Genomic DNA, 15,661 nt, shown 5'->3' with positions numbered 1-15,661 from the left:
TCTATTTTCTAAAATAAACAAGCTAAAAATAACACAAGTTTAGTTTGTTTTATCTTTATTGCACCATTTTAAACATTGTACGTTTTCTACGGTGAGCTTTAATTCATAATAATGGTTTTAATGAGCAAATAAATAACAATAAAAGACTGGTAAAAATCTGTTCCTCATAGTTTTACTTCAATTAACTAAACAAAACAGAAACAAATCAGTATACAAAAGAGCACCACGGAGCCGAAGTGCATCTTTTACTTTTTAAATAAAAAAGGGGCATAACTCTTATAATATGAGAGTTATGGGTCTCGCAAGTTTCATTTGAATATCTATGCTTATTTAGTAATGACCAAGGTTAAAGATTTGACACAATGATGACGCCAATGACACCAAGGCTTTTATAACAACATAACACCTGTAAAAATGTGTTCCTCGTAATAAAACAAAACAGAGGCAAAACATCAGACACAAGAAGCCAACAAACATTAAACTGTTATTTCATGGGGTAATAACTCTCTAACACTCTTAACAATTATTTATGGGTCTCGTTAGTTTCATGTAAATATCTTAAATGCAAAACGACAAAGCTGACAACACAAAGGCTATAACTATACCTCAACTAATATTCTTCGAAATAACAGATGGGCCAACAAGGTTGACAGAAATCATAGAAATTTCATGATATTCTTGCTCCGAAATGGAGATGAGAACATAAAAACGAGAAAAACAGGACCCTTGTAAGAGTGTAACATACAAGATTTTCCACCAAGGTCGAGCTTGGAGCAGTGAATTTGCATACAATTAAATACTGAAGAACCTGCCATTACGTTCTTTATCGATAGGACAATGTCTTATTATCGAAGAAGATTAAAAGTACGAGAGAACATCTGGGGCCAAATAAGTATAATTTATTAGAGTTGATTTAAAACCTTCTTTAGAATTAAAACTGCAATCTCGCAGATTGACAGGGTTTTTTTTGTCTCATAATCGGCTTATTTTGGCATCAATGCCAGTCTGTTAGATAACTCACACTATAACAGATCTCAATTGTTTGTTAAAAGGGCGAAAAATTCATTTTTCTTAAAGCTTTAATTAAGCTTTACCCATAAAAGATCAATTTTCAAACGTAAATATGATAATCTGTGATTTGATCTTTAGTCAGCACTCTATATTACTGGTTCCAGACATTTACACAAAAATTGGCTCATTCAAAGACAAAAAATAAAAAAAATTGTCAAATCAATCAACCTGTGAGAGTGCAGCTGTAAGACTCAACACTTGCTTGCTTAGCATGCTGCCCTTATGCATCTTTTCAAATAAAGATTGAATTAATCTCTAACAAACAGGAAAAATTACCTTTATATATCTATGAACTACTGAGTATACCATCTTAAGTAAAACAAATCATCCTATGAAAGGTATTTACGTGAAACAAAAATTATTTCAGGATTATACGGTAATAGCATTGAGCGAGACAAATGAGAGTGGCTATTGGTTACTTAAGAAGCAACAAGATGTCAAATATTATGATATCAACTGTGATTGTCTCAGTTTAATTTAAAATCCTGACAATCACACTGTGATCACAACATTACTTGAGACAAAATAAATACTGAAGACTTCAATATCATAACCATGAATTCAGATCAATTTTTAGCATGAGGTTGCAATTGAAATCTTACTTCAATGTTAAAACCAGAATGATTTATTACTACCAGTAACTACAAATTATTTCCAAATAACATTGCACTATCTATTAAATAAAGAGCTCACTTAAATATTTACACAGAGTTTCGAGACTCTGAATAAGAATGTGAATTTGAAATTGTTGCATTGTTAAAAATATCTCAACATAAACAGATTTCTTAACTGCTGATTCTTAAAGTGACAGCAGTCAACAATACTGTTGATGTGATAATAAATAAGGGATCTAGAAAGATTTGAGCCGTCATCAATCTTCGTCATCGGATTCTTCGTCATCCATTGGGAATCGCAGAATGGCTGCCACCCCTGTCAACTGACCCAGCTCTGAAATGTTTATAGGTACATGTTTAGTCAATAATTTCAGAATTCAAAATTTAACCAATGGTTGAATGAAAAAAATTAATCTATTAAAGCGCTCTCAGAATTAGTGTCAATCATGTTGAGCTTTTTTTTCAGTTTTAAGAAACTGGATACTTTATCATAAAGCATCATAGTGAATGTTATTAACTTTTAATACTGAATTTAAAGACAACTTACTATGTTTTTACACCAAGCATATGAATATAAGCAAGAAAATGGTCCAAAGAATAAAATGCATAAGAATTTGATGAAAAATATTTGTTGCTAATAAACTTTTGGCTAAGAAGCTTGATGAATATGGCGCCTGGTGCCCATGTGTTTAAGTGGAAAAATTGTTTTTACTGATGTCCTCTACTTTAATAGAACCGGTAAATTATCAAATAATGAGCCATAAATTCCCTATAGCATGCATCTGAGTAAGCTGGAATGGAAGACTCAACGAAATTGAATAGGTTGCCCGTTGTTATTTGTTTTTCTTAATTAACCTAGGGTCATTTCAATCACATTTTCTACACATGCATTTTGTGATTGTGAAATTGGTAACTAATTTAAATATTAAAATTTTGAAAAGCTTCCAAGTTATGGTGTGGTTTTTAAAAGAACAAGGCAAGGTCAGAACATCATCTTTTTTTAAAACTAGAATCCTGAGAGTATAATGCTTTGAGTGCCCACTTTTTGGAATGGAAAATAAATGAAACAATCAAGAGTAGAACTAACGTTATTAGAGCAATATGTTTCACTAATGTATGCAAAATTAATATTGTTGTCTGGCTGCTGACATAACTTGTTCAAGATATCACCCCCTTCAAGGTTGTTACCCAGTTTAGTAAAGATAGGATAACAAATGCTCATATTGAGCTGTCAAAGTGAATTTGGTCAACTTTTGACAATTAAAGGGCCATAACTCCAGAGTGAACACTGTGATCTGGCTGTTGATCAAACTCAGTTGAGCTTAAATGCCCATAAACATTATATTAAACCAAGTTTGGTAAGGATTGGATAAGATCTACTAATTAAAAGATCAAACAGAATGAATTTGGTAAAATTATAACTCAAAGGCCATATTTCCAGATTTATTACAGTTATTTACCTGTTGATTTAACTCAGTGATTTTGCGATATTATGCCAATAAACAAAGTTACCAAGTTTGGTAAAGATTGGATAACAAATGCTCAAGTTGAAAAGCAGACATGTAAATGTGACACAGCATGCAAAGATGTGGACAACTCTGAATAACATTACAGCTTTATATCTACCAGAACGTACAGGCTATATAAATACAAATAAAAAAACAACAGCGAACCGTAATGCAATATCTTGGTATCTACTATTTCTTTATGCGATTTTTGAGTAATTGCACTAGGGTGACAGCTGCAGCACAAAGACTTAAAATGAGACAAAATGATCAAGATTGAGAATATAAATGCATACGTTCTCCAGAGACGTGTAGGCTTGAGAATATTTTCACCTCCCCGCCGGCCTCACGGACTGTGTCAACCAGCTTAACATACCGACGTCGCTTCTTTAAATCCATTGACCTGAAATAGGGAAATGGTTTTTATTAAGAAGAGTCCATATGTCCCCTTAGCCTTCTGAAGGGTGTCGACCATACTAAAATACTGATGTCGTTTCCATCAATCCAAAGATCTGCAGTAAGGCGAGTCTCTGGCTATAAATGAACTGAAACATACTATTTTTGATTTGAATCAAACATATTGATATTTTCTATGATTGGGAAAAAGATTATATTGCCAGTAATTAAAACACTTTTGACCAAGAGCAATATAATGGCAACATCACAAATTACTTATTTTGTTTATGCAAATAAGAAAACAAGAAAACCTTTAAAAAAAAAAACCTATAATGCTGCAATGTATCCAAGTTTGCATCAAGCATTCAACATTTCTGATGACCTTAATATTGCATTAACTTTGCATGAAGATTTACATTTCTCCCACCTCAGATAAGTAGATCCAATAATTTAACCATGCTAGATATTCTTATCTTGCACAAGGGCGAAGATAAAATGCCTGTATGGAACTCCTTTTTCATGGTCACCACATTGTAATTACCTCCCTTGTTGAAGACTGTCGTCAGTATCATCAAGGAAATCTTGTCTTATGGTAATATTTAGAATGCTAATTAATTATTTCTCGCTTCAAATGTCACCATAAAACAGTTTTCACGCACCATTCAAGAAATAATGCTTCATTCTCCTAAGAACTATTTAAAAAGACAGATTTGACTATTAACATTAACTCGATCATTGCGCGCATATCCATGACAACCAAGTGCTATCGCATATCCATACGCAATTATTTTCACTAAGCACAAAAGAATTCAAGCAAAAAATACATTTTTACTTAATTTTGTTTAGCTGAGGTAGGAGAAAAAGCATCTACCATTGCCGCTCGTGTAAGATAGGTTCATCGTTAAACCTCGTTTCCGCAAAACACCCTACGCTCGGGTCAGAATGAACCTATCTTACACTCTCGGCCATGGAAGATACTTATAATATAACATGTAGTTACCTAAAGAGTTCATCTGATATAAGCAGTACCTCCACCCCTTGGTTTTCTGCTGCCTTCTCCACCGGTTTAATACTGAAACACCAAATTCACACACATTTAAAGATGCAGTGATTTTAAGCATCCAGAGCACAAGCCGGTAAACCCCTTAAACTGACCATTTACCAAGTACAGTAAAACCTGGTTGAAGGATCACTTGCTTTAAAAGACCCCCACTTTAGTTTTTCCTATATCCTCTGTTTAAACAAAGTTAAGTGGCTGAAAATTTCCACCTGTATTAAGTGGCCTCCTGTCTAAAGCAGCCACTTTGGTCATTTCCCCAATGTGGCCACTTAATAAAGGTTTGACTGTAATTGGATTCCCTAATCTAATATATCCCCAAAAAGGCACCATAGAGCGAACACCAACGTTTATCTGTTCTTGTTTTTCCTGTTAAAGAAGGAGTATAACTCAATAATTATCAAAGTCAGAGTTATGTGCCTTGCTATAAATATGCGTATTGTCTCTGGCAGTATGCAAACCATGCTTGAATGGGTAATCTTGGAACATTTTTTTCGAGTTATGATTAAGATTAAAGGTTTTGCACAAAGACATTTTCTTTGAAAAACTCACAAGATACAAATCAAATAGAAATATTTTAGTCATTAAAAGGCTCACTAACCAGGGGTCGACACTAACCATTTTTCCAAGGGATCCCGAAGGGACACCAACATTTGAAATCAGGTGTCCCTTCCTGACATTAGGAGTCCCTTCCACTTTGGTCTCTAAGTTGGTAGATTGGGTTCAAATGCGGGAGAATGTCAAGTCCCTTTTGTTTTCAGTCAAAAACAGAGATGGATACAATGTAAACAAAAACTTGATGTTGTTACTATTTTTAGATTTTTGGAAAATACGCATAAAATACATCATGGTTCAGGGTCTTGTCAAATGTCGGTGCTTTTCATTAAGAAACTGTAGGAATATTACATCTGGCTTGTGAAAACTCCAATCAATATTTAGTAGAGCTGTTGATAAATCAATCAGACTGTCCAACAGTCGTAGTGCATACTGGAAGAGCAGACGACCAAAATTTGTGTATACTTGTTAATTTTCGCGCCAAAAAATCATAAAATTTTATAAATTGATTGAATTAATGAATAAAACCCTGCAAATTTTATTTCTACTATTTTTTATCAAAGCATAAAATATATGTCTTTAAAATTAACAAAGAATATTAATAAGTTGAATGCCAATTAACAAAGAATGCTGAATGTAGGATGCTGTTCTTTTGTGTCGTAAATGTTAACTTTGTTAATACTCAAAGGTCGTATCATATTATATAAAAGGTATCACCAGAGTTGGCATCTTTTTGGGCGGTTCTGACACATAAGCAAAACAATTCCACATAAGTATTTTACCGATAATAAATCTCTGTCAGCTCTGACCTTGTTTAAAATATAAACAACAAAACGGAAGCGTTAACCTGCATGCGCCTTGTGAAATGACCTGTTTATTTATAGATTCATGACGTAACTATAGTCAAATAGTCAGCTATACTTTCGCTTTGATGAGTCCGATAATGATAATTAATAATATCGTTTTGACATGTGCTGTCAAGAAATTTAGGGGAGCCCGAATTTAGGTAATAAATTAATTAAATGCTACTTATTTATTGATATTTAGCGTTTATCAGTCAAAAATTTAAGTGTCCCGACGGAATACCGGACTTCGAAGTTCAGGTGTCCCTCCTGAAAAATTGGTATCCTCGGGATCCCGGGACCCCGTTAGTGTCGAACACTGCTAACCATATCAAACAATAAGCACACAAAGGCATTGCATTATTAAGCATATACCAGTGTTAGAACCTACCCATAGAAGGCTCTGCTTGGGTCATTCTGCAACATTTGATAGAAGTCATCGAGAGACTTGACCTCACTCGTAGCCTTCGTGTCTGCCAGTTTGGACGCTATGGAAGGATCCTGTAACACCTCTGTTAAAACATATTATTAATGTTAGACAATTTGACAACAGAGCCAAAACCATTTCAAGTAATAGTGACCTTGACCCCATCCCCCTCAATGTCACACCAACTAACTAACAAAGACTAACACTCACGTTTTGATGTCATGTAAAAGCTCTGTAAGGCCAAAAAATTAATTGCAAAATTTTCATTGATTTTTTTTTAAAAGGGGGCAGGGATGACATTTATTTTTTATTTTGCTTAAATGACTCTTTCGCTGTTGAATATGTGTTCATGCTCTTTCTTATTGCATAAGCGACCACATACGTGTGTTTTAGGCAATCCACAAACATGATCGTAACAATTCCCCTTTTTTGACATGAGAATGTTTATATCAACACCAACTGGTATGAATTAACCCATTCCCAGATAGTATCGGACCAAAACACAAGTACAGACCCCAATTCAACATTTTTATTTGAGTCAAGTCAATAAATCTAGCAATTAATTTATAGTCGCCTTATATTTATTTTTTTGTTATTTTTTATGCTGCTGCTGTCTTTCCATCATTTGTCTTTATAACTCAGAAATAAATATACCTTAAAATACAACCACTAAACAGTATACTCTTAATACTGCTAAAAACTATTGTAAAACAACTGTGCAATACAATATTTAAAGGCTAGTCTAGAGATTAAGAAATAAACAGCTTACCAGTTTGCTATGAAATTATATAATTATCAATGTGAAACACATTTGAAGCAACAAATCTTACCTTTTAAAGAATGTTTAAATCCAGATGAAGAATGGCACAAAAGGAACTTTGATTTATTGTCTAACAACACTTTGTAGTCCAGTTTTAAGGCTTGTTGGAGCATGTACTCCATAAACTGGTCCTGTAATTATAAAGAAGTTTCTTTAAGCTAGCATAATATGACTTCAGATGTACGAGTATACATGCAAAACCTTTCATGAAATAATGTTTTTGTACATGATTGTATACATATATGCTAGACGGATTTAATTACATAATTGACTTTCGAAGGCTTAGCACAAGGCAGACGTAGTTCCCAGGGGTGTGTCTCACCATTGGTTTATACTAATTTATTTTAGCTCGATTGAGACGAAAGCTGATAGCTTATAAGATCACTCTCGAGTCCGTTTCCTGGGCAGAAACCAGTACTGTGTCCTTTTTGAGAGGCCATGAGAAAGTACTCCTAGTGGGGATCGAACCCACAACCTCTTGGATGAGAGGCGGACACCTGTACCACTAGACCACTCTCGCCCCTTGTCTCACCATTAAGGACATGAGGTTTGGGAAAAATGTGTCATTTTGACCAACCCAGAATTCGAACTTTGCATAGAAAATGAACAGGAATGCTTTAAAATATTGACAAAACAGATAAAAGAAAAATGTGATAAAGTTTTTTTCTTTCTGAATTTACCAACTATTCCATACAAAAATGGCTAGGGGTTCCATTGTTTTTCTAAACATACAATTGGGAATTTAATTTCACATTTGGAAAAAGGTATATGTTTTAGCATTGGGCACAAATTGGTCAGATAGGAAAAAAACTTACTCAATGTAAAAATAGAAGTTATAGTTATGCCAATCTTGTGCCAAGTCCAAGCATTATCAAAATGCAAGTACATTTGTATTTGCCACTATTAATAGGTAAATTGATTTTATAAATTAAACACATAAAAACATAAATATAAATGAAAGTTTAGTGATTATGCTCATGTCTCCTCCACAATGTTCGTCTGAACAGATTTTGATTTGATCATTTAGGATGAAAAAAAAAACAACGCCAAAGTTCCATTAAGTCATTAATTAATTATTTTCAGTTACCTAAGATTTTTATTGGTTGGCGCATGCTCATTGACTAGTATATAGACACTAAGGAAGCAGAGAAAGTAGATGTCTGTACCTTAACAAATCCAGGACTGGCTACTAAAACACATTTCACAACTGAAATATAAAAATCAAACCATAAATGTATATCATTTAGAAAGCAATGAAATGTGACTGAGTTATCATATTCAACATAGTGTGTATGGTAATTCTCCACCAATGGGATCACCAGACAAACTGTGACGAATCACTTCTAGAAAGCAACTTTCCAAAATGACTGCCAACATTCCCTTTAGTTTAATCATTGGTTCCCTAAAGTGGGTTATAGAGAAATTGCGAATGAACAGAGATTCACACAAATACAAAGAAATTAGATTTTATTATATAACATTGCTTTTTTAATCAACTGAATTAAGGTGTCCAATACTCAAATATTTCAATTTTGGATGCCAGGGGCCATATTCATAAAGCCTCTAAGTGTTAAAAATTCGAAAAATTGTCACTAAGAAACATTATAAATACAGGGGGCTCCCAATCGATTTGGTATCATTGAGAGCATTCGGTGTTTGAAAAGAATAATTATGTAAAAATATATCAACATAATAATACAAACAATCTTCCACATGTGACCTCGGATAATTATCAGTATCAGAGAACAGCAAAGAAACAAAAACATACCATCAAAATTTATATGTCTCATAATGGCTTGTATTATCTGGTCATAGAACTTTGTTAATCCCTGAAATGGAAAAAAAGGCAAACTTATAGTATTACTAGATTATGTAAACAGTAAAGTAACAACAATATAGTATACATTCATTCTAATTTTTATTGAGCATTCACCACATATTTAGTTTGGCTAAAATGTTTCGAACCTTTTGAGTATCAAGCTTAACAACCTTATTTCATTAAGCTACCTTTTATGACTTACTAAAACTTGACTTAAAATAAAAATAAAATGCTCTATCATAATTATCATGGAGATATTTTTCTTTCCAAGTCCAAGGACTCATCAAAATGAGAAATTCTGAATAATACACAAATTATACAAAACAAGGGCCTACGCTCTACTGGAATGACCTTCTTGGTAAGTCGAAAGGCACTGAGCTCTCATGGAAATCTAACAAATGTATAAGTTTGATTGAGATAGTATCAAGACTTAAGACCTTATCGGGTTCACAAGGAACTGACAAACACAAGCCTTAAGCCAGAAGAGCTAAAACCAAACAAAAAAGTCAGCGTAGCTTGATCCTGTTATAAGAGATAGAAGACTGTTAAAAAAATTGGGGCCAAGTTTTGTTCCTATTTAAGGTTTTTAATCAAATTATATCAGTATTAAGGCAAACCTGTTAAACTATCAATACATTTTGCAAGCTCATGTAAGAGAACTATAAAAAGTCAATGTTTAATAATTATACGGGTAGAGAATAGTTGGAAGCAAGAATTCCTGAACTTTATGCAGGGGTCCAGGCCAGCACCTTGGTGGGGGGTCTCACAACAAAGCTCCTGGGGTTGAAGCATTTTAAGAGCCTTAAATAACATCTAAACCAAATACACTATGGTAGTTGTTAAGAATTAAAGAAAATTCCAAGAAATCCGCTAAAGAGTTTCACCTGTGCATTATATATAACTTAATCACCTTGTCATGCTGGGAGCAACTGCCTTTCCTTTTTCTGGGTATGTTGGTTTCCATTTTGGCCCGCATCAAGGTCATACTTGCGGTGATCAGACACAGATGGGCCAAACCTTCCTGCATTACAATGGCTGCAAGATCAGCATGCTGGCTTGCATCACATGCTAGTTCTGTAAGAAGTAAAATGGCTGCAGTTGATAATAATTCATTGTATTATTATCAAACGATATTCAATGGTTCAGCACACTTTGAAAGAATTATATTGAACTGTATAACATACCAATATCACTCTGAACTTGCTAAATTACCACCTAAAAATTAACAGAAGTCTAAAATTAATAAGAGTGCCGCGGAGCCAATGCCTAGCCCCGTCTGCTGTATAACAGTCGAAAAAGAGGCATTACTTAACAATTATTAAAGCCACAGCTATGGGCCATGCATATTGGTATTGTCTCTGGCAACATGTGCATCAAATTTCTTTGAAAATCTTGTTTGGTTTGTGAGTTTTGGCCGATGTACAAGTTCTGCGTTGCAAAGAAGACAATGGCAAAACCACAGCTATAACAATAACTCAAGGCTATGACAATAACTCAACTTTATTCTTTGATAAACAGACAAGCTTAAAAAGCCAGTGGTTTGCATGCTCATCTAATGCAGGCCGTTATATCAACAAACAACTCTGCATGACTTGATATTTAATATAGACATATGGCATGTTGTTACAAATGATGTCTTCATGGATTAGCTGCATTTTTCATTTAACTTCTCATATTCGAGGCTGTTTTTTCCATCTCTATTTTCTTCTACTTGTCAATGGAGAATTTAATCCATAGATTAAAATAGTTTATTAAAGAAGAAAAAAACAAACTCAGAGGGGTTCGTTTTGAACAGACCAATTTAAATATATGAACAAAGTAACAATGTAAATCTCACCAATTCTGTCTAATGCTACACTATCCCATTCATGTTTTCCAAGAGTGAACTTTCTGTTCATCTCCAAATCAAGTGTGTGATAGGCACCCAACTGTAATGGAAAATAAAATTACCAAACTGAACCTCAAAAACTTCAGATATGAATAGTGAAATATCTGATGGACGACCCATCTTTGTAATTTCACAGTGCACATATGAAGGATTTTACAATTATAAATGTTTATAAAAAGGTATTATATCTTACATAAACATGTCCCTTCTTTGTAATGTATAAATAAAGTTGATCGGAAAGTCAGCCCTAAAAGGTGGATGGACCTCACCTTGGGCCTTGGTCCATAAACATTTTTGAGACTGACTGACCAATCCTTATAATTATATGACACTCAGTGATGAGGAATATTTTTTAAATATTAATTCATTGATTCTGTTTTAGTTTAAGAATTCCTATATAACATGAGTCAAAATATCTTCCACCAATAATTTAGACTAGTCTTCCACTTACAAATCTTTGGAATAGAAACATAAACACACAAGGCTTTAATGTTCATTTTAATTTTCTTTTTAATGGCATCACCAAGCCGGATGACTTACCTTAACATACTGGTTTTCTTGTATGTTTCTGCCCTTGACTCTCAGAACACATCCCTGTGTGTCCCATTCAATTGTCTCAATCCGGATGGTGAGAGTTGTCCTCACTCTGTTCACACTAACACTGCCTGTCGCTGTTTCATTGGACACTTTCCTGCAAAGAATAACAATTTACACTCACACTGAAGTATAATGAAGAAAACAAGTTTTCTTTAATCTGGAGACTTGAAACCAAGCACCCAATCTCAAATCTTAATGAAAACATTTATTTTTTAAACAATTAAATATGAAAACTAAATAGCTTCTTACACGAAGTTTTTCCATGTTCAATACAGATTACAAATCTAATACCTTAACTTAATAATTATGTTTACTACTATTTTATGGCAGGGTTCCTGCTGGCCATTGCCATTGTCGCCATTTGCGACAAAATTGCAAAAGTGGCAACAACTTTTCAAATTTGGCGAATTTATGGAGACAATGATTTTTTTGAAAATATTTTCTTAAAATGATGAAATGAGTGCCCATGCGGCCTGCATGATAATTGAGTCTGCCACTGTCATAAATCAAGCGCATCTGCTGGTGCGACAACAAATCCGATAATTAGGGCAAGCAGTGGCAACAACTTTTTAGAACCTAGGGGGAACCCTTGATGGATTAAAAGTTATCGTCTTAAAACATGTATATAATAAAATCACAGTCATATTATCACCTGATAGTTGTGGACTGTAGAGTATCATCTACACAGACAAGGTTGTAAGCATGCCACATATCTTCAGCTTCCTCAGGGACCAGGATAACATACCTGAAAAATAAAATATTCTTGTCTATATATATGATGTCTACGCAGTATTTACTGCACTGATTAACATAAAATTGCATAATAGATTGGTTCATCATTTTATTATCCTGACACAAGAGTATCTTTTTTAATATTCAGTATTTTTTTTTTTAAATGGGTGGAATAAGATCAGATATATTTTAAGTCAGCAAGTGTCAAAGGCTCAGAAGTGAATACAGCCAGTCTAGAGATCAAAGATGGGATCGCCTGCTAGCATGACAGCTTACAGTGTTTCTTACAATTTTTTGTTAGTGGCTCTAGGAATTGTGAAAGTACTGTAGCGACAATATGCATAAAATTGTTAATACACCATAAATATTTCAAACAACTACACTGCTACTAACATATGTTTTATCAATATTTTAGCTCTATTTGAAGTTTTTTGAACAGCCTAAAATAGCATAATAACACATATTTAATAATTGACTTATAAGAGAATTTTTAGTGAAAAGTATACTTTTTGAGATTATGTGATTGTGAATGGGGCATAATTTCAGCTCTGTTTTTTAGTTGAAAAAACCCACTGACTTTAGTTATGTGTGCTTTTGAAACAATTATGAATACTTAATACTGAATTTATTTTTTACTTATTTTTTAGGCCTTAGGTTATGTTTCCTTTACTGCTGACATTTTTAGACAGCGGTTAAATGTTTGGCGGAAATTGTGGCCTGGGGCTTTTGGATATTGTTTTGCAGAGATAATGATTGGAATCAGAGCAAAATACTCTGCCATATTCATCATTGTCAGATGGTAGAAATTTGACACAACTTTTCGTCGATACAAATTACCGGTAAAAAACTTCTAATACGACATTTGGTATCTTATACGGTTTATTGGGTCACAGACACTACGGACCATGGACATTACGGACCAGACATTACGGACCATATTTAGGGACACAACGGACCAGATTTAGGGACATTACGGACCATCTTCAGAAACTTACGGACCATCATTTATAATGTTTTTAAACATTTTTTTTTATTTATTCACTCATTGGTCTTAAATTTGTTAATAAATACTTGAATATTAGTGCTCAGTATGACAATTATCTTTAATGTAACCGAAAAATCCCATAAAATTCCAATGTTAAATATTAATAATTTGAATAATAATGAACGAAATATGTGTTTATCTTATAATTGTAAATGTGATTGTTAATGTTTTCATATGTGATCGATTGTTTTCTGAAACAAACTTTGGATCGTCATATTTGTTTGTTGTCCGTTTCATCTGTTTTAATTGAAAGGTTCAGTGAAATTGTGATGTCACAATGGGTTTTCACACTTTTATGATAGCCAATTAAAGGTTGTCAGTATAATGTTTGTTTCTTTTGTAATATACCGCCGATAATTACGGGATAATTATAACTATTAATATTATAAATATTTCTGCTCGATTTATTTTGGGAAATAAACTGTTTTGGAAAATATTTCTTCTGTTGCTTTTAACTGATTTAACTACCGATCTTTCAATTTTCGTTCATTATTTTTCACATAATTGTTATAAATGCATAGGTCTTTATCACCTTTTGGAATTTCACAAGATTTTATATTGAAACATTGATCTATTCGAACTTCAAAGGATTTTTCACAGTTTTATGGAAGATATAATGTCATACTGAGCACTCATATTCAAGTATTTATTAACAAATTAAAAACTAAAAAGTGAATAATATGTTTAAATCATGGTCCGTAAGATTCCGAAGATGGTCCGTAATGTCCCTAAATCTGGTCCGTAATGTCCCTAAATCTGATCCGTAGTGTCCCTAAATCTGGTCCGTAATGTCTGGTCCGTAATGTCCATGGTCCGTAGTGTCCGTAATTCGGTTTATTAGCATTTATAAATTTTACAATAACGTATATACGAAAGAGCTGTCCATTGTTTACCCTGCTCCATATTTATCAATATCTCTTGAAACCAGCTTCATGGTGAAGTTATGGTCGACAATAATTAAACAGACGTGTATGTCAACTCATGATGCAATGCCAGTTCCTCATCCGGGCAATTCGTAAGATGCGGTTCCTAACTTGGTTCATAAAAAGCTTTCTCATTGGCTATATTTTAAAATGACACCGTACTATACAGAATCAAAACTAGACTGGTACCCTCATTATCTTTTCTCCAAAAAGTAACGTAGGGTACCAGTCAAATCAAAACTTAAATATTGTAAAAACGGCTCCGTGTTATCAGGCCATTAAAACTTCCCTGGAAAAGATTAAAAAAATGTTTACAGTCGTAGAATTGATACTTTTATGAGGGGGCAAAAAATTAAAAAGGGACAGGGCAAATTAGCCTTGATCATGTTAAACCTGGGACCAAGAATAATTCTTATGGATATTCTGATTTCGGTTTCTGACTTGAGTAGTTCAAACTATAATTTATAAACTTCTGTAATGTTCATTTATTTATTTGGATGGAGAAACATCATTTTAAGGCATTTGCTTTTTTCTTACGGCATTGCAAGTGAGATTCAAATAGTTGTTATGTGATAGCATGTATTGCTGAAAGTAGACGTGCTCTTTTAACAAATTATATTTAATTAACATGCATGTTTCTGGTTAATAAAAGTATAAACATAGTCGTAGCGACTTGACGAGAGAGTCAGAGAGGGTTTCATAGGTCACAACTAAAGATTACAGACTCTAGGTGTGTGCGTATTCTGTACAATAAGAATAAGATGTATATTTCTTTGTATTGTGTCCCATAAAATCAATTACCTACATGAACTTAACGGACCTCGCTGTCATGGTATGTTTTTGTCTCACCGTTTTGTTGTTTGTATCGGTCTATATTAATTAAGATCATTACATTATTATACTTATGCGGTATGTTTGTTTCAGGATTTGTTAATTAGCTCAGCCCATGCCATATTATATAATTTATTAAATATAACTGTCCTATATAGATAATGATAATAAGAAGAACTCGCGCATTTCCTATTTGCCGTTTCATATAGAGTCAAACACGGATCCATATAACAATAGAGCCCAAGTGGGGATCGAACCTACATGTATAACCATACATACACCGTCCAACATTTCAAACTAACATCCAGCTGCATTCAATTCGGAGTTCATCTTAAAAAGGGTTCCCATTTGTTCAGAATGACTATATGCTTGAACATGAAATATGACCGTGGTTGTATAACATGGCTAAGCCTTTAACCGGGACGCTGTCTCACAGATTCGAAATTAATTTCAGAAATGGAACATACAGCACAGACCAGCTAGTATATCAGTCATGGTCAGAGAGGAAGAAATATTTACTATCGCTTAAACGGTTAAAG

At 33.6% G+C, this 15,661-nt stretch overlaps 1 protein-coding gene across 1 annotated transcript; it reads right to left on the bottom strand.

The window, feature by feature from the left end:
• Positions 1–59: 59 nt before the first annotated feature.
• Positions 60–14,414, bottom strand: LOC128232347 (protein pelota-like). The gene is made up of 12 exons (XM_052945853.1): positions 14,262–14,414; positions 12,244–12,336; positions 11,535–11,685; positions 10,944–11,034; positions 10,017–10,180; positions 9,056–9,116; positions 8,454–8,494; positions 7,298–7,418; positions 6,432–6,552; positions 4,587–4,658; positions 3,487–3,593; positions 60–2,019 (listed from the first exon to the last, which is right to left on the bottom strand). The coding sequence occupies exons 1-12, from the start codon at positions 14,300–14,302 to the stop codon at positions 1,943–1,945; spliced, it is 1,140 nt and encodes a 379-aa protein (XP_052801813.1). The 5' UTR covers positions 14,303–14,414; the 3' UTR covers positions 60–1,942.
• Between the last annotated feature and the right edge of the window lie 1,247 nt (positions 14,415–15,661).

This window comes from Mya arenaria, chromosome 4 (assembly GCF_026914265.1).
Source record: "Mya arenaria isolate MELC-2E11 chromosome 4, ASM2691426v1".
NCBI classification, from domain to species: Eukaryota; Metazoa; Mollusca; class Bivalvia; order Myida; family Myidae; genus Mya; species Mya arenaria.
This window is presented reverse-complemented; position numbering and strand designations above follow the sequence as displayed.

Bases quoted from the DNA above. Each gene is read 5' to 3' on its own strand.
- LOC128232347 (XM_052945853.1), bottom strand. From the start codon at position 14,302: ATGAAGCTGGTTTCAAGAGATATTGATAAATATGGAGCAGG. The intron at 11,686-12,243 runs GTGATAATATGA...TATTCTTTGCAG, and splicing joins CTACAGTCCACAACTATCAG to GAAAGTGTCCAATGAAACAG. The intron at 7,419-8,453 runs GTACAGACATCT...TTATAATTACAG, and splicing joins CCAGTCCTGGATTTGTTAAG to GACCAGTTTATGGAGTACAT.